The sequence below is a fragment of the Enhydra lutris genome, unplaced genomic scaffold (assembly GCF_002288905.1).
Source record: "Enhydra lutris kenyoni isolate GAN:26980312 unplaced genomic scaffold, ASM228890v2 scaffoldscaffold27, whole genome shotgun sequence".
Lineage (NCBI taxonomy): Eukaryota > Metazoa > Chordata > Mammalia > Carnivora > Mustelidae > Enhydra > Enhydra lutris.
In genome coordinates, this window is record NW_019154111.1 from 12194236 (window position 1) to 12220607 (window position 26372).

At 45.5% G+C, this 26372-nt stretch overlaps 2 protein-coding genes across 5 annotated transcripts in view; one reads left to right on the forward strand and one right to left on the reverse strand.

The window, feature by feature from the left end:
* LOC111151864 (coatomer protein complex subunit gamma 2) overlaps positions 1 to 6336 on the forward strand; it is a 115812-nt gene extending 109476 nt beyond the window's left edge. For all 3 annotated transcript variants that reach the window (XM_022510092.1, XM_022510091.1, XM_022510093.1), the window contains 4 exons: positions 4024 to 4121; positions 4882 to 5020; positions 5268 to 5366; positions 5814 to 6336. In XM_022510092.1, the coding sequence (XP_022365800.1) occupies positions 4024 to 4121; positions 4882 to 5020; positions 5268 to 5366; positions 5814 to 5944 (467 nt within the window). In that variant the 3' untranslated portion in view covers positions 5945 to 6336. The remainder of the gene's footprint in view (positions 1 to 4023; positions 4122 to 4881; positions 5021 to 5267; positions 5367 to 5813) is intronic.
* On the reverse strand, positions 6332 to 19584 carry LOC111151866. 2 transcript variants are annotated; one of them, XM_022510094.1, is made up of 12 exons: positions 19360 to 19584; positions 16054 to 16208; positions 14300 to 14379; positions 13834 to 13911; positions 13571 to 13707; positions 13355 to 13413; positions 12197 to 12237; positions 11580 to 11650; positions 11228 to 11329; positions 10602 to 10678; positions 8552 to 8615; positions 6332 to 7637 (listed from the first exon to the last, which is right to left on the reverse strand). In XM_022510094.1, exons 1-12 carry the CDS (start codon positions 19383 to 19385, stop codon positions 7520 to 7522), a joined length of 1008 nt encoding a protein of 335 aa, XP_022365802.1. In that variant the 5' UTR covers positions 19386 to 19584; the 3' UTR covers positions 6332 to 7519. The 2 variants fall into 2 exon arrangements, with proteins under 2 accessions (XP_022365802.1, XP_022365803.1); XM_022510095.1 differs by having other exon boundaries at positions 16096 to 16208; positions 19360 to 19447.
* Positions 19585 to 26372: the final 6788 nt, after the last annotated feature.

A 26372-nucleotide genomic window follows, 5' to 3' on the forward strand; every position in this document is an offset into this window, starting at 1 on the left:
CAGAGCTGCTTGTCTGGTTGGCTCCCTTCTTGGTATCACCTCTCATGGGTTTGGCTGTTGCCTCGTTCCTCCTCCTTGTTCTGTCCCTGATCTGCCACGTGCACTTGGCCCCTCCGTTCAACCCCAACTTTCACAGGACTCCTGCCCCTCGCCGTGGCTGACATCCATCCACCCTAGGCTCTTTAACCTTTCACTCTGTTGGTCACACTGTGGCTTCGAGGGAGAGTCCCACATGGCACTCCTTCGTGACACCACTTCTTATCAGCCACTTCCTCTCCACACACACTCTCCTTTGGTTGTAATCTAGCTTTGCTCACAGCTCTCTGCTTACTGTCAGCTCTGCCGCCTCCCAGCGCCCTCGTCCTGACCGATCGTTTGTGTCCTTCCCTCCTCGCACATTCTAGTTCACTCCACACCTTAAGTGCCCTCCCTTCTTGGCTTCTGGCCTCCAGCTTCTCTCTCTTCTCCTCCATGCTATTTTCATACAGGTCTGCCCAGGAACTGTCACTTTTAGTCAAGCCTCACATGGCAGGTAGCTTCAAAGAGCAACCAACTTTAACGGCACTTCACGAAGATGTGACACCTCACCCAGCCCTCCTTTACTTGCCCCCTCTTTGACAGAAGGCATGGGTGCCAGACACTTCTCTTCAGATGTGCTCCCTCATCCTCTTCAGCCGTTCCCCATGGCACAGTAAGCTCTTCTCCGGACAGACCACCTCCGTGCACACTACTAAGTCAAGACCAGGATCTCTAAAAAGTCACCAGCGATAGCTTTTCATTAACTTCCCTATCACCCAAGTCCTTCAACTCCCAATTCCCCTCCAAATGGGGGCCCCAAGAGCTGGTCCACTCATGCCTCTGACTGAAGTCCTTGCTCCTCACACTTTTTAATACTTCTACACACAACACCCAAAATGTAACCAGTGACCTGTTTCAAGCTCTCACAGGATGCCCCATCCTAGACCTTCTTCATCCCTCACCTGTTCTGCCTTGTGGGTCTTCCACTACTGTTGTTTCCTTTTCTCTGCTTCCAGTCTCTCCTTCATACTGCGTCACGACTTACGGCCCAGGAATGACGTCCCACCCTGGCAGCCGTTACGTCATTCCTTAGTGACCCCTTCCCATCTGAGGGCAACTTAATGCTGCTTTTTCTGTACCTTTCCTCCTTTTCCCCTACATTTGTCCTAGAGAAAACCTTCTCTTTCAGCAGCCCTCCAGCCATGTGCAGAACATTCCCGGGGATTCAGCACTCTTTCCTGGTGGGTATTTGCTCCTCGGGTTTGGCACTCACTCCTCGAGTCGCGTCAGTCTTCCCACGCGCTGTGTACGGCAGCCGTTCCTGTTCGGTGCAGTCTGGACCTGCAGGGACCGCTGTAGTTGGCGTTTTACATCTAGCCCTTCTACCCCTTTCTAATTTCGGCCCCACTGGCCATAGCCTTTAAATTATTTCAACAAAGCTTTCTGGAATGTTCTCATAGCCGCATGTCTTATTTAATCAGTCTCCCCTCCAGTGGCTGACACCTGGCAAACTCCTGCTGCGTGTCCTGCGCCCGGCCTGACCCCCACGTCTCTCTCCTGACTTCGTTTCCAATGTCTGTCTTTTCTCTAATTTGTGTTCTTTCACACAGGTCTGCTCAGTAGCTACCTCTCATTTCAGTCAGTCCTCTTAAGACAAGCCTCTTTTCTGAAAGGAATTTTAATGTAGCTCTCCAGGGCATTCTGCCCTTACTCCCTCTGGTTGTTTGCCTGGCTTCATTCGTGAAGTTCTCATCTTTGTTACGGCAATGGATTCAATATTGTTCTCTTGCCATGAAAGGGCCCCCTCACCCCCTCGCTCATCACCCAGTGTTAGCCATCCTTTCTGGCAACATCAATAGATTGGTACCAATGGTTTTGCTGGAGTTCACCTTAGATGCCCTGTAACCTCTCCTCCTATCAGCCAAACCATTTACTTAAAAATTTGTCACAAATGTTTCAGAAACATTCTAATACTATTTCTGTTCCTTCCTTAATCTGTTTCTGTGTCACTTACTTACACATTAAGTGTCTTAGGTCCTTACTTATACCTAAAATTCAACCAGTTTGCCCCAGGTTATGGTCTATCCCTGTTCCCAGTTGTCTCCTATTCCTCTTGCCCATTTGCCTGTAGCCTCCCTGCTTATTCAGAACCAAACTGGGATTCACATACTCTTGCATTACCCAATGTCTGTCCTGCTCCTCATTCTTACTTGATCATGACCTTTGTCCCTGCCATAATCCTGTTATCTCCTTTGTCTAAATACTTCAACTGACCCATTTTAGGTCTGTTAATTTCCACTTCTTTCTTCCTTCTTCCCTTTCTTTCCTGCAGAAAACCCTACACTAATTTAACCACGATCATTCTTTGACCAACACCCTGTTGCACTGAAATAAGATTCTCTAGTCTTAACAGGTACATTCTGTCCTACATGGCACAACCCACTACCGTCATCTGTTTTCCAGGTATTCTATTAAATTCGTTTGCTCTCCAAACTCATACCTGTTCTGTATATGATTCCCACGGGTGGCTTTAGTGATTTCTAATATTCCAATCTCTTGACCGCCTCAGCAAACCAGGGCCTGTTGGAAAATACCTGGTCTCCTTCATTTGAAATACAAGGTATTCAAATTTGTTCCTAAACAAATTTGCTTCAGCACAAATTCGCTTCAGCACCCATGCCTTAGCGTCTCTTCTCATTTCCACTTACCCCATGGCCCTTCTGGTGGATTTCCCTTTTTTGTGTGTACCTTCCACTGCTTGCTGAATCTCTTTTGCATCCTTTGAGATCCTGTTAAGCTGTTACATTCTTTCAAATATGTCGATTTCCCCCAGCTGTTAATCCTATACTCCCTCACGGCCCTCTATTACAACTTACAGAATCTATGGCATGGAGTTGTAGTGTCACAAGTACAGGCAGATATCCCCCCCCACACATACACACATACACACACACACACACACACTCACACACACACACACCTATTTAACTCCTAGACAGTCTGCTGAGACAGAAGTCATGTCTCAGTCATCTTTTTATCCAAGGATCTGACACATTAGATCTAATGTGTACATGTCTGATGTCAACATGTACTGACATTTACCACATACTTGACTGGAAGGAGGGAGGGAGGGAGGGAGGAGGGAGCTTAGACTTGAGACTGAGCAGATGGAAGTCCCACTACCCAGCATGTCATATATGGTCTTTACATCGGAATCTGTTCTTTCCTGTCCTTCCTATTCCCCAGATAACTCTCTTACTCCCCAGTGTCTAGTATGTTTTGTGCCTGACCCTAAATGCCTTTTCTAAAACATCCAGACTTAATAAATGCCTTCCTTCCATCCGTTCAGAAAATTTCTTCTTCACGAAGACTTCCCTTTCCAAAAATGTATCCCCGATCTCCATTTCTTTCTTATTCTACCATTCATCCCCAAACAATAAGGCTCACTTGTTTTTCCATTCTAAGACACGGACTCTACCAATGCCAGAACCTCACTACTGACCTTCTCACTGCAGGTTGAAAGCTGACATACAGCGCAGTCATTCTGGTGGCCTGGCCTGTGGACCCGCTGTCAGTCCACAGTCTAAAGATAAAATATTGATACTGAGATTCTTGACGTACTTAGTGTTAATTTAATGACCTGTGTGTTTTTCTTTTTCCTTTGTCATCTCCTAAAAGGAATGGTTCTTACATTTTTCAATACGCAGACTCGACAGGCATGGCAGAAAGCCCCCAAAGGTCTCTCCTGGGCTCTTGCTTTATGCAAATATGGAAACAGTGTTGCCCATGTTGTCTTTTCTGTGCTATTCTAACCCATGGTGGGGGATGGATTTTACAATCATTTTGTGCGGCTGCCTCGCTGGCCAGCCTGTAGGCTGCTCTGGGAGCTACTACCCTAGGAGGCAAGGCTGCGCCCGCCATGGGCAGCCGGGACGCTGCACTCTCGAGGGAGGCTTTGTGCCCGCACTGGCCCTCACCCAAGCTCGCCTGCTCTTTCTCGCCCAGTTACAGCCACCTTTAGCTGCACCATGAAGTTCACAGTCCGGGACTGCGACCCTGACACCGGGGTTCCGGCCGAGGAGGGCTATGATGATGAGTATGTGGTGAGTCGTCCCCCCACTGCCCCAGACACTGCCTCTGACACCCTTGCTCCACCGAGTAGCTGCTGCCTGCAGGGAACATGCTGCTGGCGACATGGGACATGCACGGAGGGGGCTTTGGTGTTCTCCCACCAACCACAGCTGAGGAGGACCTGGACAGAGCCTCCTCTCTAAGAGGAGTGTGTCATGCCAAAGAGAACTGGGATGTACCACTTAATGACTGAGTAAAACAGAACTCACGCTCTGATGTCTTTATAATGGGGATAATTAAGAGATGAAACAATTACATGATTTTCATGGAAATCAATGAGTTTTATTTCAAGTATTGGGTTTTTTCTGGTTTTGTTTAGCAGCGTTTAGTTTACTTCTAATGTAGCCACATCACGGACTGAGAAGCCTTCACAGAATATAGGGAAAAGTTTAACAGGGATCAGGCTGTTAGTGAAGGTGACGTTCAGAAGACCAGCGTGGCCTTGAACACGAAGGTTAGGTGTGGCGGCAAGACCACTTTATACCCCAGGGTTACACGTGTTGATCTGAATATAGCTCTCGCCAGATGTCCTGTTTTCTGCTTTCCTTTGCTAAGGCCTACATCATTAGATTTATCTAGACCCCAGAATTTAAACTACTTGGGTGGTCAAGTTTTCCTAGGCTCCTGCAAAGGAGCGAATATCAAATGATAAAACCGTTCTGATCAGTCCCTTCTGTCCTCATGGTGTCCTGAAGGACTTTCCTTTACTGAGCTCCGCTTGTTACCCACCAGCTGGAAGATCTCGAAGTGGCTGTGTCTGACCACATTCAGAAAGTACTGAAGCCTAATTTTGCTGCCGCCTGGGAAGAGGTGGGAGACACCTTTGAGAAAGAGGAGACCTTCGCCCTCAGTTCTACCAAAACTCTCGAAGGTGAGAACAGTTTTGCCATCTGTGTATTGCAGGATGAAACCTAATGGACGTATTTATGATTCCAGAGTTATCTCTTTTCTTTAAATATTTCATAAACCATTTTGCTAAAAAGGCCAGGATCCTGTCTTCATTATCTGAGTCAGCCGGGTTCTAGTCTGGCGGCTTCCCTCCTCAGCAGCTGCTGGGACAGAGGCAGACCCCTAGGCTGAACTTTCCTGATACTGTTGCATCTGTCCCCTCAACACAGAAGCTGTCAACAACATCATCACATTTCTGGGCATGCAGCCGTGTGAGAGGTCGGACAAAGTACCTGAGAACAAGAATTCCCATTCCCTCTATCTGGCAGGTAAGAAACTTCCATCAGATTCCCCCTTTGTATGGTTGCAAAATAGGAATGTGTGTGCACAGGCGTCACAGGGGTTGTAATTTACAGCCCTGTCAGTGTGAGTAGTTTGTTTTAGCTGCTCAGTTATTCGCAGGCTATCCTTAGGCTGTTCTCGGAAGAGGTGAGTTTGGCCTGAGACCCTTGAATCACTCCCACATACCAATGCCACCATTTCCCGCCTCTGAGTACTCCAGACCAGTACTACTGAATACCTTCTATGTGCCTGGTACCATGAGAATACAAAAGACTAACATTTTGTACACAGGATTCGGTTCTCACCATAAACACAGATCTCTAGAAAAGCTAAACTAAAATAATAGAAAGGAAATGCAGGCAGAGCATGACGTATTTCATTATTCAGAGCTTGTTTTGAGCTCTAACCTAGTCTTCCTTGCTTTTCTCTCTCAGGTGTGTACAGAGGTGGCTATGACTTATTGGTGAGGTCCAGGCTGGCCTTAGCGGATGGAGTGACCATGCAGGTGACTGTCAGAAGCAAAGAGGGAACACCTGTAGATGTTATCTTAGCTTCTGTTGGATAAATTTTTACTGGACAAGATGACGTCGATGCACACTTCATTGTCAGTGGGCTTTTAGGCTAGTGGCATGAATTTCCCAGAATCATACTTTTAAAGATTAATGGCTTTGGAGAAGCAAATTAAATACTTGGCCCTGAGCCAGCAGATCAAGCAAATATCTGTCCTCGTGCATGTAAATTTTTCTTTTTTTTTTTTAAATTATACTTGGTCAACTTTGGTTTGACAGTACAGCTTTGGGTGATCTTGCAAATCAAATACTATCCTGTACCCCAGCTGCTTAAACCTCATTATATTCTTTAATTTAATGTGCGTCTGAAAGCTCCTGACAATGTTGGAAAGCTTTTATCCCAGAGGGGTGGCGGGGGAGGGGAAGCGAGAGTCCACTTTTGTCAAAATTCATTTTTATTAATAGAAAATAAACACTTATTCCAGTTTCAGTTGTTATACTTGAAGTTGCTAATAAAAAAAAAATCTAAAATATAATCACTTAATTCTCCTGTTTCGACTAAGACAGTGAAGCTGTGGCTTAAAAAAAATTTCAGCACCATTTGCTCATAGGTCTTTCAGAATTTGTTCTTAAAGTTTCTGGAACTTTCCTGTGTGGAAAGTACAGGAATTACTGAGCTACAAGAGGAAGTCTCTCTGAGACAACCAATGAGAAGTTAAGTTAAGCAGTCATCAGAAAAGGAATCTCTGTATGTTCGGTTCGGTAACCTGGACTATACAACGATCCCCTCCCCTCCAGCTCAGGAGGGACATGCCTCAAAGCACTGAGGTATGAAAAGTCAGACTGTTATTCGCTGTCAGAATTAGCTAATAACAGTACATCTCTGGCACAGATGCTACTGGTCCTTAGTATCCTGTGATTTTAGGAACTTCTGTAAATAGTCTGGATTTACTTCAATGTATTCAGAAATTAAACCTATTTAATAAGGTTCACTCCTCTGCCAGAGTATCTGCTGGTTTAGTATCCTTAGAAAATACATATAATACATGTAGGTAAATCGTAGTCTTAAAGTATACTTAGAATACTGCGTTATTCAAACCAAACCCTATTTCAAACAAAATGTCTATTATTAAAAGCAGCCGATGAAACGAAATCCCAAGTTATGACAAGGGAGACTCACTCTCATTTGAAGCTGTGTTGCTGAGAGAACTTAAGAACGCATGTGCCCTTAAAACCGTTCAAGGACAAGTTAGGAGACACCCTCTCCTCTGTCTTTACCATAGGACTCTGGTCAAGGATGGGCCCGAAATGAGCATTTCTAGATATTTCAGAAAAGTCCACGGAAGTGTTAAAAAGACTTTGAAGAAATTCCTAATAGTGCAAAGGCAAGTCCATACACTCGCTCAGATGTGAAAAGAACAGGAGGTGGACTGTTAGGGCCATCCTTAGCCGGAGCTTCTGTGGGCTTTTGACTATATGCTGATCACCAATGTGCATCAGGTGGACTTTTGTGAGAGAATAGTGTTTGGTGGCCAAGACCTCTTTTGGGCATTTCTTCCTAAGTAGAATACACAACAGATAAGGGAGTGGGTTGGGGGTGGGGGTAATACAGGGAAGCTACTCTTTCCAGCTCAGAAGGAGTTGATGAAGCCCATATATGCATTCAAGAAGCCCATGGGATCCTCTAGCTGTGGATAGTGGCTAATGTGGTCATCCAGAATCGACACTGTGGACCGCGGCAGCGTTTTCCTAGTGGAAGAGAACAGCATGGAGGTGAACTTGAGGCTGGAGGGAGGGGACGGATGCAAGCCAGTGGGCAGCCCCGGTAAAGGCCCTTGCGGACATACCACACTGGAAGGAACCAACAAAGAGCTTATTCACCTTCTACTTTGGAACTGTATCTTAGGCAGATAAATTTGCCAATTCTATTTATGACATAAACAGACTCGTTCTTAAATGTTCATAATCCAACAGACAACAAACTGAGCATTAACACTTTGCAACACCTGCCCAAGCAGGAGGACCTTCCAGCTCCTTAGAGAAGCATGAGGCATTAAACAAGTGGGCCACTCAGCAACTCACTGTCCAAATAAAGATAACAGACCTTCCTTAACCCTGGGAGGAGATGAGGGGAGGGCATTTTGCTTAAAATTAAATGCACACTATTTACTACTGGGTTGTTTCTGCTAGGCCACGTGAAGGTATGGGATGGTCTTATGTGACACAGTCAAGATTTCGTATTCCAACACCTTCTGAGTAAGTACCTAGAGAAACTAACAACCGATGAGAAGGCACTTTTCCACAGTGCACTCTTCTCAATCTCTCCTTGTGGTCTGCTGAGCTGAGGTGGAGGAGTTAGCTTTATGATCAGACTAAAGCAAACACTTCTTAAAATAGATCTACTTCCACTCCTTGGTTCACATGATAGCTTTTTCTTACCTGTACACCTACGAATATGTAGTAACCATGACAGTGAAAACATGCTGTGTAAATCAAGACAACATATATCTTTACATTTCTGAATGTAAGAAAGTAAGATTTCCCAATTCATCCTTTTATAACATGTTTCCTGGATGAACAGCCAGCAAGGGCAGAAACAGTGGCTATCCTGTTCACCACTGTCACCATGAGGAACAAAGCAAAGACCCCTGAGGGAGACTCACCTGTACAGCTCCAAAAACTCTGGATAGGGATTTACAGGATCCAATGGCCCATAGATAAAATGAACTAGGAAAGAGAAAAGGAATGAATTACTAAAGCTCTCACATCTATTCTCCTACCCTCAAAAAATATTTTTTCCAGTCTTATTAGAAATAATTGCCATATATCACTATATGTAAGTTTAAAGTATACAGTATGACGGTTTGGTTTATGTATATTGTGAAATGATTACCACCCAACAGGAAGAAAAAAAATTCTTGTGCTGAGAACTCTTAGGATCTACTCTCTCAACTTGTTAGCTGTAGTGGTCTAGTTGTTCATCACATCCCCAGTACCTGTAAGTACAGGGCTATGTATTTTGACTACCTTCTTCTTTCCCTCTCCCCCCACCCCTGGTAACCACAAATCTAATCTCTTTTCCTCTGAGTTGGGTGGGGTTTTTTAGATCCCACACAGAAGTGAGATCATATGGTATTTGTTTTTCTCTCTGACTTATCTCACTTAGCATAATGCCTTGTGGGTCCATCCATATTGTCACATCACAAATCCATATTGTCACAAAAGACTGCCTTTTTGTGGTTGAATAATATTCCATTGCAACGTGTGTGTGTGTGTGTGTGTGTGTGTGTGTGTGTGTGTCTCTCTCTCTCTCTCTCTCTCTCTCACAGCTTTTTTATCCATTCATTGACTGATGGACACCCAGGCTGTTTCCATGTCTTGGCTATCATAAACAATGCTATGAACAAGGGGGTGCGGACATCTTTTCAGGTTAGTGTTTTCCCTTCCTTTGGATATAGTCCCAGAAATGGAGTCACTGGATCATATGGTTGTTCTATTTTTAATTTTTTGAGAATCCTCCATACTGTTTTTCATTGCGGCCATACCCATTTATAGTCCCACCACCAGGGTACCAAGGGTTCTCTTTTCTCCACATCTACACCAAAACTTATCTCTTGTCTTTTGAGGACAGCCATTCTAACAGGTGTAAGGTGATATCTCGTTGTGGTTTTAATTTGCATTTCCCTAAGGGTCAGTGATGTTGAACTTTTTTCATGTACCTGGTTGGCCTTTCCTGTATCTTCTTTGCAGTAAATATCTATTCATGGCCTTTGCCCAGTTTTTAATTGGCTTGGGTTTTTTTGCTATTGAGTATATGAATTCTTCCTATATTTTGGACATTAACTCCTTATCAGATGTATGGTTTGCAAATATTTTTCCCATTTGTTGATGGTTTCTTTGGCTGTACAGAGCTTTCTTAGTTTGAGGTAGTCCCACTGATTTGTGCTAGAAAACCCAGCTTCTTTCAAGAAGAAGGTTATAAGGAGCTTCTGGGAATAAGCCAACAGTCCATTTGGGACAGTTCTCCTATATACAGACACTCATTCCCTCCCCTCCAGCTCCTCTGTGCCTGAACCCAAAGGACTAAGTCTCATTCTCCATATTCTCTTCCTATAAATCCAGGATACTGTCATCATTTAGGTCTCTCTCCAGTTACAACTGACCACTGACATTTTAAATCAGCCACTAATTTCTGGAGCACTACTATGTCTGAAACACTGCACTGATTTTTTTTTTCTTTTTAAATCTGTAAGATTAAAGAGACAAATGAGCAGAAACCACCTACAGCCTCTCGATTAGTCATATAAACCGCTTTCTGTCCCACCCAGCAGTTTAGCCCGTAACATGGCAGCCATGGCCACTGCACCACGCGACAGCCAGTCCCGCTCCCACTCCTGACACTGATCCCAGCTACCCTGGCAGCTCTGTTTCAGATACTTCCCTCTACAACACATGTCCAGATTTGCAGAGTAGGGCTGCCAGATTAAATAAAAGATGCCCAGTTAAATTTGAATTTCATTTAAGTAATGATTTTTTTAAGTATAAATATGTCAAAATATTGCAAAGCACATACTTATTCTAAAAAAGTATTTGTTGTTTATCTGAAATTCAAATTTAGCTGTGTGTCTCATATTTTTATTTGCTAAATCTGGCAATTACTTTCGCCCTATGGTCCCTCAGTCCCAACAAGATGTAAGGTAGAGATTTACTCACTGGGAATAGTTACAGAAGCAAGAGCTCCCACCCAGCGTCTTCTAAACTTCTTCCTCTGGTTGATGTACTGTAAGAGACTATAGGACAGCCAAGTCAGCAAGAGGAGAACAAGAAATCTTTAGTGTTACAGGAATGCAAAGGCATCCTAAAACGAAAGCTGCTACATTCTCATTTGGACCAAGTCGAGAGCATTCTTTGTGTAAGACTGAGAGCTGTCCTCCTTAGTCCCTGTTGCTACGGAAAAGACATGAAAAAGAAAGAGACATGCATTTTTAAGAGGTGACTAGGCTCCTTTCACGACCACGATTAGACATCTTGAGGCATTTAATATTCACAAAAAGCCCAAAGTAGGATGTGCCAAAGTCCATCGGCCAGTTAGAAACTGAATGAGCATTAGAATTTAAAGCTGTTTATCTAAACGTTGTGTGCCACATGGCTTACGCGGATGGCTCACTTGCTATTTTCAATTTCTTTCTTCTTAGAACAGTGCGTGACTTCTTGGTTTGCCTCACAGGTCAGAGAGAGGGAATAAGCCAGCAAGGAACAAAACAAGCAATACTCCACCTTTCCCCACTTCCTCCCAAAAAAGAGCTTCCCTGGAAACCAAAGCGAAGTGTTATTCTTACCTGTCGATTACTAAGTTCCCGTCGTTGTTGCGAATCCCTGCCCACATGTCCCACAGCTCACTCTCAGAGGGGCGGGTGTACGGCCCGAAGACTGGGGTGAGACTGAAAGAGCCCGAGAGAGCAGGAAGACACATGTGAGAAGAATCCAGAATGTCAAATATGACTGGAACCTCACAGGTCATACAGTCTGACCCTTAACTGATTTATGAATTCCTTCTACTACTTCCCTGGCAAGTGGCCAACATCTTTGTTTTAAAGTATCAAACCCTAGGATTTGGCCCAGAATTTTAATGGCAACTTTTCACTACACTGTTCCCAGGCTATAGCGAATCAATCTCTGACAATGACTTACCCTCGGGAGAACACAAAGAAGTTCATCAATCGAGTGAGAATGGGTGATAACATGCCTCCATCTTTGAGAAGCTGTACGTGAAGAAGTAAAGATGTTAGAGAAAGAAAACCACTAACCAGAACAAAAGTTTTATATTAGGAACTAAAAAAGGACTTTAGTCAAATGTCCCGCTACTGAAATGTTTGTTTATTGGCCTTTTTGTTTTTTATTTATTGGTTTTGTTTGTTTTGCCTACACATTCTCTCACAAAGACAAAACCTATTTGTAATTCCCTTTAAGATTACATTTCTACACTAAATCCCTAAGCCTTCTAACTGATGTATTCAACTTTAGGGTCTGATCTGTTCAGCCACCGTGCTAATGACACGGATCTCTAGACAGCTGTATTTCTCTAAGTATCTGTTGATTTCTTACTCTCAGAAATGAGGCTTTACCTAGAGGCCGCTTAGGTTTTATCAGCCTAAGAAGGAAAAAACTACCTTTATTAATGTAAATTCCTGAAGAGAGCATTTTCACTCTGGCCCATTACAGCAGGTATGGCCCTTATGTAGGTCCTAGCATTATTTATGTTGGTATAAATCTTAAAAACTAAAGATTTTGTGACTGGAGTAGCCAACCTTTTGGAGAAGGAGAGGACGGTGAGTCTCAGGAAATATACCTGTAGGAGAAAAAGAGACTTAATGTTAGTCATTTACCAACAACCTTAGGCCAAACATGGGTCCATTACTGGAGACTATCCTCCCTATTTCCTGTCACCTTTGGGGTCATCACTGCCAGAAACAGGATTACCAGTAAAACTTAGTTCTGTCATCTAATTACTTCTCCAAGGAATTCTGTTTAATAGGTCAAATTCTGTCCCACTGTGACTACTTTCCCCGCTATCAGAGTAGAGAAACGGGAAAGATAATGTCCGTGCCCGTCCATAATGCTGATGACTAAACCTTAACTCCCCCTGGCCTTTCTAACCATTCCTCAGAGCACCCAGTATTGTTAATGGTTTGGGCTGCAAAAGAAACCACCGATTTTTTTTCAGGGACTGCAGGTCCCTGGGCAGGATGGGGAGGTGGGGGGAGAAACGAGAGTTTTTCCTTTTCCATTTTTCTCTGGAGTCAATGGGAGAAGGCCCTGAGCATTGCTGATAAAGGGAGAGACTCCTGCCCCAATCTGCCCTTACGGTATTCAGGAGACATGTGCATTATTCATGGATTTATACGCTATGCGCCATGGCACACAAAGAAAAAGAAATCCCTCCTAAAGGTCTAATCAGAGGCTCACTAATTTCTACCTAAAACCTGGCACTGCCACCAATTAAGTTTCTGCAGCAAACCACAGGAGTATCAGAAGCCCCTGCGGCCTCATCACGACTGTTTGCTGATCCAGCGCGGCTGCTGCAGATAGTGCCGAACGTCACCGGCCCACCTCCCTCCCGAGCGCGGTGCTCGCTGGACCGCCCCGTCGACCTTGCTAAGCGATGCTTTTACAAAGAAGCCCTTAGCTCTGTAACACGGCTTTTTATGAACTGTATGTTGATACGATCCATTTCCTTTATAATCCTATTCATTTTATTTTCTGTATTTAAAAACGTTATTTTGAGAAGGGGGAAATAAATCTCATTAGGCCACCTAAGAAGTTCACGGCACAAAAAGGTCAAGGGCCTCTGGTTTAATTGTGTCTGCCTGCAGTCTCATCAGACTCCCATTTAGACATCGAGCTGGTATCTTCCTATGGTCCTTCACGAATACACCTCAATTTCCATCCACCATCACGGCAATTACCTCCGTTTGACAGACAGAGACTCTTTATGGTAAGCCGACCGGATCGATTCTGCTTGAACCTAGAACAGGTGAGGGAAACACAGCTGAGTGGACAGAACACCAATCCAGCAGCTGAAGACAAACTCCCAAGAGGGAAAGGGGTTAGAACGAAACTTCTCCCAGCATCTCAAGCCAATGAGACCCGTGAATGGTGCAGAAGTCTATGACCTCACTGACCTATAGAGCAGCTCCTGAGCAACGATGTCTCCATAATCATGAGACAGAAGGTTGATCCTGCGGTTCTGGAGCCCCAGGTGCCGCAGAAGTGCCTCCACGATGCTGGCCTGCTCAAATATGGAGTAGTGATGTGGTCTCTAAGGAGAAGGCGGCCCAGACATACAGGAGGAAGTCATGAGTGCAGAGCCCTCTGCCAGCCGGACCCGCTGTCCTCATCCACCCCCTCCCCCACCCAACACCGGTCCCATCCAGATGCTGCTTACTGGTTTGTCACTGAAGCCAAAGCCCAAGAAATCAAGCGCGATCACTCGATGAAACCTCAGGGTCAGACCTTCCCAAATCTACAAGAAAGAAAGGGATGATCTGGCTTCTGTGATCCTGCGCCTCCTCTCCTCCGGCCTACAGCACAGGAATTTCATTCCTATCTTGGCTTAGCAAACAGACTTTGATAAAGGGAAAATCTCGTGCCAAGTACCACAGGCCCACAGATGATCCTCTTCATTTATTCCTAATCTCCACTGAGGGGAAATCTCCAGCATTTTTAACTTGGCAATGATCCTTCCCAGATCACCAGAGTTTTTACTCCCTTACAGTAAATGAGAAACAGTTCTACACTTGATCCTATTTTATTAGGCAATTCAAATACAGAAGAACATTCCAGTGCTGAAAACAAAATCCTTGATTTTGGATTTTTAAAGACAGTAGGATCTAGAAATCTGATTTCATTACCTTGTACCAATCATAGCTGGATGTTGGAAAGCCATGTAAAAGCACAACTATCTCAGGACTTCCAACCACACCCACAGAGTCTGGGAAGAAGGAAAGAAATCAGTTAGGCTGACTGCCTATAAAAATAACCTTGAAAATATTAAACTCTAAGTAAGCTAGTATAAAGGACAAGAAACCCTGACTAAATTAATGAAATAAAAACAAATTCCTTTTTAAAACAGAAGCTTACTGCTCTAGGTAAAAATAGGCACTGGATCATTTTCTTTTGTATCTTAAAAACTTGTAAATAACACACTTTATATGAAAATGCTGGAAGGCAGTCTGCTTCATTTCACCCATTTGTTTTTAAGTATTTCTCCATTTTTTCCTTTTTTCTGTATTATCAATATGTAAGTTGTTTTTCACAGTAAAAAGTAACCTTGCGAAGTTAAATGTATACAATGACAACATAAACACTACAGATTCTTTGTACCTTATCATTAAGGGCCTCGCAAAAATTTTCTAAAATATAGCAACACTTCCTCAACCTAGTGGACACCTTAGTTTATCCTGTTTGTCCAGCACCTTTATTTCTTCCAGGGAAGAGCCAATCCAGTATCAAAAGCATAATGCTCAAACTATTAACAATTCTAACAAGCAAAGGATTAAGCAGTATAGACTTGGACATTTTTTAATGCAGAAATATATTTTAAATTAGCTAAACATTTAAAGAGTAAAATGCCTTGCTTGTAGCATTAGATTAAAAGTGGCGCATTCATACATCCTGCAGTGGCATGGGATTTGGTAAGGTTTGCAAAAATAATTTAATTGGAACCAATTTTAAAATATCGTTATTCTTGAGAATCCATGCAAATAAAATCATTCCATTGACAAATAGTGTAGTTTGAAAATATATGGAACAAATAAACATATACACGAAGATGTCCCTTCAATATTAACTATTTAAAACATCAAAAAACTAGAAACAACTAAATGACCAATATAAAGAAAAGTAAATACTTACTTAGTTGAATATAGCAAATGAGAGGAGGTCAGGAGCAATAATGAAAAACGGTTTATGACAAACATTTTTCGTTATTGCTCTTGACCCCCGCCCAAAAGATATCTTTTCCAGTCTCGTTTCAGTTTCTTTACCTATAAGATGGGGTTAACGGCACCCATCTTCAAGTACTGTTGAAGTAAAGATATTTAATCTTAAAGGTAATAACAAAGGTTGAATACATAATTCAATGACTAACATATGGTAATTACTTGATAAGTAGCAGTTATAATAATTATCATTAACAAGTTAATCTATACAAAGGTATAAGGCTTAAAATCACATTTAGTTATGCATATAACAAATACACTTTATAGAAAACAATAAAATGAAATCAGGGATGGAGGGAAACAGAACGAGCAGTAGGGCTAGCCCTTGAACACTAGGGGCGCTCAAAAGAGAAAACCTATCTATCTATCAATACAAATGAGGCTATGAAGAGAAAATTATACTGAAAAGTCAGTTCTACAGATACCGGAATCTCAATTCCATTGCTCCCACCCAGCTACCCCTAACAGTTTCCTTTGACTTTCCCTGCTATGGAGTTTTTAAGGGGAACTAACCGATTCCTTCAAGCACACTACACAGAAAAGGGGGATTCTTCCCCCCTCCCTCCCTTGAGTGGCAACGAGACCAAGAGAAACAAAGTGAGTACTTCAGTGGGACTCACGGAACCTATGATACACGCAGGGAGCTCCAACAGTCCTCTTCTTACCTTGGTAGAAGATGCGCAGTCCCTTGTAGGTGAAAAATTTGCCCGAGGACTTCCACGAGTGAAGAGCAGGAGAAAGCTGGGGAGGGGGGATATGCAGATAGGCCGCCAGCAGGGGCACGGCCAACAACCCCACCTGAACCCACCACTCCCTCATCCTGTAAGACAATCAGAGACCTGGGGTAAGCAGTCAGATGATGCTGTACATGCTTTGACAAGCCCCAAATTGGTAAGATGGGGTGGGAAATTTCTGTCCCATGCCATGGCAGAAAGTTTACCAAGAATGTAAGCACACCTCTCCCTGCAATGCAGTCACCATACCTGCTCACCATTCTAATTTTAAGGAAAAAATATATTATTTTAATACATCATCTTCCCCCTCTCCTTCCCACTTTAATCCCTTGGCCCCCCCCCCCCCCCACTGTGCTTTTCCTAAAACCTGAAGAGGTTTTTACGTAAAGCAAAAGGAAGTTAAGTACTCTGCACCTTTTTGTTGGCTTTTATCAAAGCTTCTCCAGGAAAGATTTCCTTCCTATTTATTCTAAAAGCTCTATCACCCACCCACCAGCACCCCCCTCAAGTAAAATGTTAAATATATATAGATACACATATGTAGTTTTCCACTAATGTTTAAAATAGCATCACATGTCCTTAAACAGAGCCGTTTTTTATTTTTTAGTATTTATCAACTCTCTGACCCCAGCGAAGCCCCACTTGGTACTACTCCCTGGGTCTGTGCTGAGAAACTGCTCCAGGTGAACAGTCTGCAGGAAGCGAGGTACGCGGTGTATTTCACCATAAGCAGCTTTGTCATGACCCACAATATCTAATCTCTTGAGAGGTCAGGGCAGCAGGTTATATTTCTGCTTTTCTTAGACTCTGAGGTAGCTCCCATTTATTTAATTTGTTAGGACTGGTACCCCCCCCCACGCTGCAAACCCCTCAAAAAAATGAGCAGAGCTCATATCCAACATCTGAAAATTGCTTTTGCCTTTGGAAGGAAAGCACTGGTTTGCATACCCACCCTTCTCATGCCCCGGACTTCTAAGTCAGTCTATCCACAATGAGGAGTGCTCAACAGGAATTAGAGACAGTTCCCTCTGTTTCTAGATTGACTGCTAATAGTCCCATAGTCACCAGGGAAAGAATTATCAATACAATGGAAGTTCTCTAAAATAACCAGAATGGAAACACCTTCTAAAATGAAAATCTAGTCATAAATCAGGGAAATGAATTGTTACAGCCATGGCAGAAGTGGCTGTGTGTGTGCACACACCCTTCCACCATCTTGCCTGTGATCTGGCCACAATCTCTATCCATCACAAACTAATAAAAAAAAAAAATTTTTTTTTTAAACTCTAAAGTAAGGCTGTGGTCCCACAGGGGCCAAATCACCAGCGCCTTAAAGACTCTGAGCAGCACTGCCTATTTTTTTGGCATCACCAGGGCAGTCTTTTTTTTTTTTTTTTCCCCTTCCTCCAAAGCAGCTGTCCAGAAAACACACCCAATGATTTGGTTGTATCTTTCAAGTTAATATTACAAATGATTCCCTAAAATGCCCCCCAAACATCATCATATCACCATTTTTACCCCACAATAGTAGCAGGCTACATCCCAATATCTACTTGAAAAATGAGATGACAAAAAGTATCAGGTTTGGATATCATTAGCTATCATCTGTCCTGTATTTCAGCTCCTACATTTGTACATTCACATTTCATCACTCCTCCCCCAACCCCCCCCACCCCCGCCTTTCCTCTCATTCATTCAGGGGTTCCAGCGGAGGAATATCTGCAATGACTCAGCAGAGAGCCAGGGAGGGGCTACGAGAGGAGCCGGCAGAAGGAGGCTCCCTGCAGGGGGGGCGGGGGGGGGGGGGGGGGAGGGGATGGAGGGGGATTGGAAGGTGGAGTGGAGGGTGAGGGATGGGGGGATGGAGAGGGGTTGGAGGGTGGAGTGGGCAACGACTGTGCATTTTCCACTCCTGGACACCCCCACCCTCTATACCTTCCTTCTCTTTCACTTCACTAAAGAAAAGAGGCAACCTTTCAGGAAGCTGTTTTCTAGTTTAATTACTCGGTAAAAATGTCCCTAACGACATTTGGGGATTTTTAGTTGGGAAGCAATCTGGTAGTCAGTAGCCGAAAGGGATTAATCATTTTTTGACCAAAATCTCCATTACTTGACGAGCCACAAGTCAAGACTATAAATTCAGCAAACCCAAGTAACAAACGTTCTGGAAATTAATCAACCCTTCCAAGCCTTGATTTCTTCATCTTGTAAAGAGGAAAAAATACATTTAATACCACCAAACCTGCCACCTTCCAGCATCGGGTGAGGCTGTGAACTACTCTGTAAATCAATGCAAACAATTCACGTGTAACATTATGATAGTTTGATCACATCATCATTCTCACTTAGCGTCTCATTACCGAAATCTGAAAAATACTTACGCCTCGGTGATATGGTACTGCAAGTTCTAGTCACACCTATGCAGTAACTCACGCCACAGCGATACCAGGGTCTTCAAATCCTAAATCGCGCCACAGCGATACCGGCGTCTACAAATCTTAAATTGCGCCACAGCAATACCAGGGTCTCGAAATTCTAAACCGTGCCAAGCGGGGGTCTAGAAACCCAAAATCACACCAGGGAAATGCCGGGGTCTAAAAATCTTAAATCACACCAAAGCGTCACCAGGGTCTAGAAATTCTAAATCGCGCCTGAGCGATGCCGGGTCTAAAATCCTAAATCGCATCTAAGCGGTATCAAAATCTAGAAATCCTAAATCGTGCCGGGGCGATGCCGGGGTCTAAAAATCCCAAACTGTGCCGAGGCGAAGATGGGGTCTAAAAATCTTAAATCGCACTAGGGCAACGCCGCGGTCTAGAAATCCTAAGTCGCGCCAGGGTGAAGCCACGATCTAGAAATCTTGAAGTGTGCTAGGACGATACCAGGGTCTAAAAATCCTAAATTGCGCCATGGCGACACAGGGGTCTAAAAATCCTAAGTCTTATCAGAGCGATACCAGGGTACAGAAATATCAAATCTGGGAGATCTCCAGCTCAATATTCTACTGCGTGCAAGAGTGACATCCCCTCCCAAGTAAGCAGATAGGGCTCAGAGGGCAGGCAGGTGCTCCCCTCCACCCCACACCCCGGGTGGGGGTTTTCCCTCCACTGCGGGAGTCGCGGTCCGGCAGCCCTGGCACGGACACACAGAGTCCCCACCAGCTAGCCTGCACCCACCCTCTCCCAGACGGCGGCTTGGAGCCAGCCACACCCCCTCGCGCCTGCCGCACGCACCCACCTGCGGAGGCGATCTCGGCGTACCATGGCCGCGTCTTATCCCATGCCGCCCGGCACACGGGTTTGGAGCACCGCGTGCCGCAGCTCCCGCAGCAGGGCAGGCCAGCCGGCAGCCGGGCACAGCCTACAGCCTGCGAGGGCGGCAGCGGCCGCGGCAAGCAGCGAGCAGCCACCCGGGCGTGCGCTGCGGCACTGCGCGAGGTGCGGCTGCCGCAGAGGAAGCACCAAGATGTGCTGGTTGCCGCGGCAGTGCCGAGCGAGTGGGCACCGACTTTTAGAGCCCACCCGCGCTCCGCCCCTGGCCCGCCCACCGCGCCGCAGTGCCCCTCCCGCCACAGCCACCGCCCCTCCCCGCGGCCCCTCCCCGCAGCCCGGCCGCCACAGCAGGGACGGAGCATCCTTCTCACAGCAGCACCTCTAGGGGGCACCTTTAGAGTTGTCGACCCCCGCCAGCACCCTACTGCTTCCTCACAGGCCCCCCCCCCCAACCCTGAGCTCTGGGTTCTGCAGCAGAAATTCTCCTCTGCTGAGTTAACACTGCAGGAAAAGACCACAGATCCCAAAATCCCAACACACACCCCAACCACAGACCACCACCCACAGTCCCCCCCAACCCCAGAGGTGGCCACTCGACCTCAGGTGTAGGGGCTCAGAGCGGCCAAATGTGGTTACCTGCTCTCAGTCTGCACCACGCCCGAGGCATGGGTTCTGAACTAGGCGAGTACCCAGTCCAAAGCAGCAGTCCTCAAGTGCCCAACACCTCTTAGGTCCCTAACTATGGGACCTATGTCCAGCCAAATGGCTAGGGAACGATAAGCTCTGCTGGGGCTACTACCAATCTCATCGGCTGATTAAGGGTACAGTGGCTAGGAAGCAAGAAGGGCAAAACTCGGGGAAAAGTCTGGATTCTCCCTCTCAACCACGGCCATGACCACGGCGCCAGGCACGTCTCCTTTGCAGCAGCACTACGTGGCCCGCATGCCAGAGCCCCGCCGCAGCCCTCTCGCGCGTATCGGGCCAGAAATAATGATATTCACAATTATGAGACTAAAACTCCCCCTTTTTTAGATGTACGATTGAATCACAATGCAAGGGCCCCAGCGGTACAGGAAAGAGGGAAGGAATTTTCTTCTTCATCTATAATCCTTTAAAAGGCATATATTACGCCTTTGAAAAGAAAAGTAGAGAGAATCACAGTGTCTACGTTCATTTTCTGGCTATAAACTTAAACGGATGAACGCGCGCGCGGGATGCAAGCGAGCCAGGCAGCCCAAGCAGTGCCGGCTCCCTCCAGCGGGGGCGCTGCAGGCCTCTCCTTCCACTCACACCCGCCAGCCCGGGCCATTCCGCAGCCCAGAGCGCAGGCAAGCATGAATCGCGAAAGGCCAGTCCAGCTGAGCCCACCCAAGGCCGCCCTGCACCTAACATTGCACTGGGAGGTAAGGGCCACCAACCAGACACAGGAGAAACCACCACTTATGAGCTGTCATCAAAACGTGTGGCGCAATCCAGGGTACACTTCTGGTGTCCGATGAACAAGGTCGTGAAAGGAACGCTAAGAGCCGGGGATACAAAGACGAATGAGAAATGACCCCTGCCCCAGAACAAGATGCTGACCATCCGGTGGGGAAGACGGACAAGAACTGACGCCGCTTAAATTTTCTCTTTAATTTCCTGGCAACATTCTGTGACAGGTTGGCCCCCTCCCCCTAACATCTAAGGCCCTCAAAGGCCGAGCCCAAGTATTATTCACCTTTTGTATCCCCAGAGCCCGCCACAGTGCCAGCCACAAAGCAGGCCCCTAATAAATACTGCATGAATAAGTACAAGAATTTGAGGGGCGCACAGGGGAGGAAGTAATTAAGGGGAGGGGGGGAGGGTTGTCTTGAATGATGAATAGACATTTACCAGAGAGACAAAGAGCATTCCAACCAGAGGGGACGGCATTTGCAACCCGAGGCGCAGGACTGCACAACCTTTGGGAAAAACTGCAAGTCCTCTGGGTCCAGCGCCGGCAGGCAAAAAATTAGGCTTCAACAAGTATTTCATCCTAAAGAGTTTGGAATTTGTCCTAAAGAAAATGAGAAACCACAGATGGATGTAAACCCTTTATGGACTTAAATGGTTACTTACCAAAATATAAATTACTCCCTTTAACAGTAGAAGATTACCTATTTTAACTATCTACCACCTTTTAAGGACTGAAGTAATTACTTAGCAAAATTTAAATCAGTCCTCTCAACAGAGTAAAGGTTTTCCCATTTTAATTAAGACAACAGTAACAACCTTTGCATTTTTTCCCCCCTGTACTTGTTGTCAATGAGTCCCACGGATTCCATACTTTCATTCTCACCACACCACGAATACCAGCACCCAAGATGAAGGCAGTTTGATATTTAACCGACTGGGCGCTTACAAAGGATCTTATTCTGAGAGCCTTAGAACAAGTGGACACATAGGAGAAACTGCTAGGGGGAGGGATGGAGAGGGGACCAAGGAAGCTTTTGAAAACAACAGGAATTCTAAGTCAGGCACTCAAGAGAAACAGAGTGGCTAGAAAAAACTTCCTTGGAGAAGGAGGAATTAAGGGTTGAGGACTTCAAACCCAGACTTGCTTAGGCGACGAAAACATTCCTGTTTGGAAGACCCTCCAGTGCAGAGCCAACGGAGTCTTAACAATGCAGAAGATACTATGAGAGGTCGGCTTCGCTAAAGCCGGGAATTTGCTTTTCCAAAGTCGAGGGAGACTATGCTAGCAACAATGCCCCAGGAACCAGAGGGTTAATGAATTTCTAAATGTGGAATTCTAAATTCCTAAATGTGCCTGCCTTACTTCCAGAAAGAAGCTTCCTCCACCCCGGGAGAATCTAGCCTAAGGTATAAAATAGTCCAAGTGCCTGAGAAAACATGTAACCATACATAAATCCAAAGTCTGCCTCCAGCTTGCTCTCAGTACACTCTCAGTTCTTGGATACAGAAACCACAATCCACAGACATCCGACATGCCGTGCAGCGCATTCCCTCAACCAGCAGCTTATCAGACACTCCTGTCACATTCCAATTCTAAGATGGTCCCCCATAATAAGACCTCGGATTTCTGCAAAAATTAGTGTCGGAAGCTCAGCATTCATTGTACAAGAGCGGGATGAGATCAGTGGGGCTGGTACCATACGTTTGATCATCGTATTTTTTCTAACCCGGGTGTGAGACCCATACTATGACAAGCACAAGGATATTTCTGAAGATGACGAGACAGAACTGGGACTGCCACTCTGAAGAGCCATCTATAATTATTGATTCAAATAAATGGAAGAAGTTCAACATGGGAAAAATTTGGCTGAACAGCAGCACATGTTAGAGACTTAGGGCTTTAGGGGACAGTGAGCCAACGTGATATGGCTCCAAAAATGCCATTGTAGACTGCAGAATGTCATTAGAGAAGCACCGGGAATAAATGAACCCTACTCTATTTTGCTAGTCAGACTTCACAGAAAGTATTTTATTCTGTTTTACAAAGCAATTTAAGAGACACATAAACAGGAATTTGTTCAGGGATCACCTAAAAATGCATTGCAAATTATGTCACTGAAGGTATAACCACTCTCATATTTTAAGCATGGATCTTCACCAATTTATCCCTAATCCTTACAATAACTCAGCGAGAGGACTATTTTCATCCACATTTTGCAGAGAAAGATACAGCAGCTCAGAGCACTGTGTCAGTATGTAAAGGACTGGGAACTGAACACAGATGTGTCTGGCTCCAAAGCTGGCGTTCTTTCCACTACCCCACACTGCCTCCCTGTTTAAAATAACTGGGCATGTTTAGCTGGAAGAAAAGAAGCCTTGTGGAGTACGTGGAAGAAGGAAACATGTTAGCAGTCCTCAAATATTTGTGGAAGCAGCATTAGACATTTTATTCTGTATGGCTCCAATGAGTGCAAACTGTAGAGAAACAGATGTCGATTCAACATAAAGAATTTTCCAACAGTCAGGTCTGTCTGGAGAGACTGAGTGGCTCAGCCATTTTGGGACGTGACAAGTTCCCCGTCACAAGGGGCTGGGTAACCCTGTGGCAGGTATGCAAGCTCTGAAGAATACATGAATGACCTTAAAGGTCTTTTCCCATCTGACAGAAACTAAGGATCAGAGAGGTACTGGAACTTGGCCAGGGTGACCCCTCTACTGAAGGGTCAAATCCAGAACTAGGTCTTCCCTGGGCTCCTCAGCCCACAACTCTTTGCACAACATGACGTTTCAGGCTGAGGGCAAGAAAAATTGAAATCATCAATACAATCACACAAATCTCCCTCTCAGCCAAATTTAATTAATATATCCCAAAAGTGACTGGTGTTTTCCTCTTCAGGCTCATTTTTGGGTGAAAGTCTTTGACTGAAGAAAGTTCAAAAGATGTGTGGTAGAGAAGCAAAAGGTGAATAATCCATTAACCAGATAAAATGAACCTAAGTGACCGAGAGCTGTTTCTATTGATTACAGTGTCACTTGGCCCCCCAGTGTATCTTTACACACCCTCTACATTACTGGGCAGGTCCCATAATCCCACACCCAGCCCTATCCCACTGATCCGTACCTATAGCACATCTTACACACTCACACAGGTAAGATAAATAGGTTGGAGGATTCGAAATAAAATTTGTCTTTTGCATTTTGATAGCTCTTTGCCTTTCACATACATTATTTCATCTGATGCTCACCACAGTCCTCTAAGGAAAACAGCTACTTTCTTTCAGACAGACAAGCAATTTCCTAGATGCCTGGGGAAGAGAGGACGACGGTACACAACTCACTTAAAAATAAATAAGTAAACAACCTCCTTTCCACATTAGATTATTCCTCCAGCCTGGATGAGTCAACCCAGAAGCAGGTGTTGCGCTTTTGCTCGATTGCTATCCTCACCTCACACCTTCTCCAGCTGTCCTCCCCCACTGTGCCCTCCAGTGCCCCCACCCACGCTACTCCTGCGGCGCTGCCTCCCGAGTCCCTGTTACTACCACACTCCCCTGGCAACCCCCGCGAGTGGCTCCAACTCCCAGGGCAAACTACCCTCCCTGCGCCGTGTGGCCGCGTCGCCTCACCCCCATACCCGCCGAGGCCCCTGTGGCTGCCACATCCCTGACCACGACCACTACGGCTGTCCCAGCGTGGGAAGGCACAGCCTCCCAGGAACGCGAGTCCCGGTTCCCTGGAGGGCGGTCAAGCCGACTAAGGGGAGTCATGCCGAGAGCGAGGGTTAGGGGACTTTTGTGTTCTCGTCCGACCCCAAGGTTCTGGGAGATGACAACCGAGGACCTCGCCCACGTGGCCCTCGTGTGGCATGCACACCTCGTGCAGCCACCCACGAACCCCAGCGCGGTCCTGCACGCCCCCAGCATATCGTCACGCCCTCCTGGGCCATTATCATCACTCCAAGCCTGGTCCACAGGATGTGTGGGTGCTCCACGCACACTATCCACATTCCCCAAGTGTGGCCACACCCACTCTTCGGGGGGCCTGTGAGGGTTAGGGTCACTTCTCCCCCGCCCGTCTCTTACCTGACTCAGGTAAGACCTGGGCTACAACACTCCATGTTTGGGGAAAACGGTTGCGCATGCGCTTCCTGCGGCCAGAAGTACTGGGCCTGACCCCAGTCCCCAGGGAAGCCCAGCCAAGCCACTGAATACCCGGCTCTGGGCTAGAGCGTCGCCCCTCCGTGCACCGGCCCGTCGCCCCCAACCCAACCTGTGCAGCCGCCTTCTCCCTGCCGGGCGTCAGCGCCACCTATTGCAAAGGGTATGAAATGGCAGCCTGTGCCTTGGAGAAGAATCTAATGGATTGGATAAATGAGAATAAAATGTTATACGGCCTCATCTTTTATGTGATAAACTGAAGGCCAAAGAACAGACGTTTGGGTAGTTGTTAACTTTGTAGGTCTTTGGTGAGTCTTCTAAATCTCAGCTATTCATAGTCCCTAACGACTCGTAGTACCCTAAAGGCTCCCCAGTCTACATCTCCAGTCCTGTCCTCTACCCCAAACTCTAGACGCATATATTTGCCTGCCTTGTGTTCATCTTGCCATGAATGGTGCACACACATCTAATATTCAACAAGGGCTAAGTTAAATTCACTGTCCTTTCTCCATGTCCTCCTTCCCACACTACAATGACTCCCCAAGAACCTGTGCTTCCTTCTCTATTCTCTATCTTGGTTAATGACATTACCATCTATTCCAGTCTCCCATACACAATCACCAATACCTGTGACGTAATGGAATGAGGCTAAAGAGCCTGGCAACTTTGGGTCTAGATGCAAGTTCCTTCCTTCCCCCTCCTTTCCATCTTACCTCCCAAGTGTCTCTTGAATTCATCTGGCTCCCCTCTATTCCCACTACTGTTTGTCCTTATTCAGGTCTCATTATTGCTCACCTGGACTACAGCCTTCTAATTGGTTTCCAGGTCTCCACCATCACATCTTTCTAATCCATCATTCACGCACCTGCCAGTGATTTTTCTTAAAACTCTTTACTGCCTCCCTATTGCCAATGCTAAATTCAAACTCTTTGAATTGGCATGCAAAACACGAATCCTTCCTCTAGAATCTTCTCTCTTACCATTTCCACCTGTCCCATGCCCCAAAACTTCCCAAAACTTGTACTTCCTCCCAAACACCGTGGGTTTCCTTTCTCCCTGTTCTCCATCCACACATGTTCTCTTCCCTTACCAAATATATTCTTCCCCACTTTGCTACCTAAAATGTTCATTCATCAAAACTCAACTTAGTTGTCACATCCTCTTGCAAGCCTTTCCTAAAACCTTCCCACAGAACAATCACTCTCTCCGTTGTGATATCTGCGTCCCTTGCACACACTTGAACAGTTGAACTTGAACAGAGACAGCTTCTTGTTCATGTCTGACTCCCTTGAGCCAAGCCAGCATTTTATAATAAGAATGAATAAAGCGCACATTTGTTCATCACTATGTGCCAGACTCTGCTAAACTCCTTATATATGTCATATTA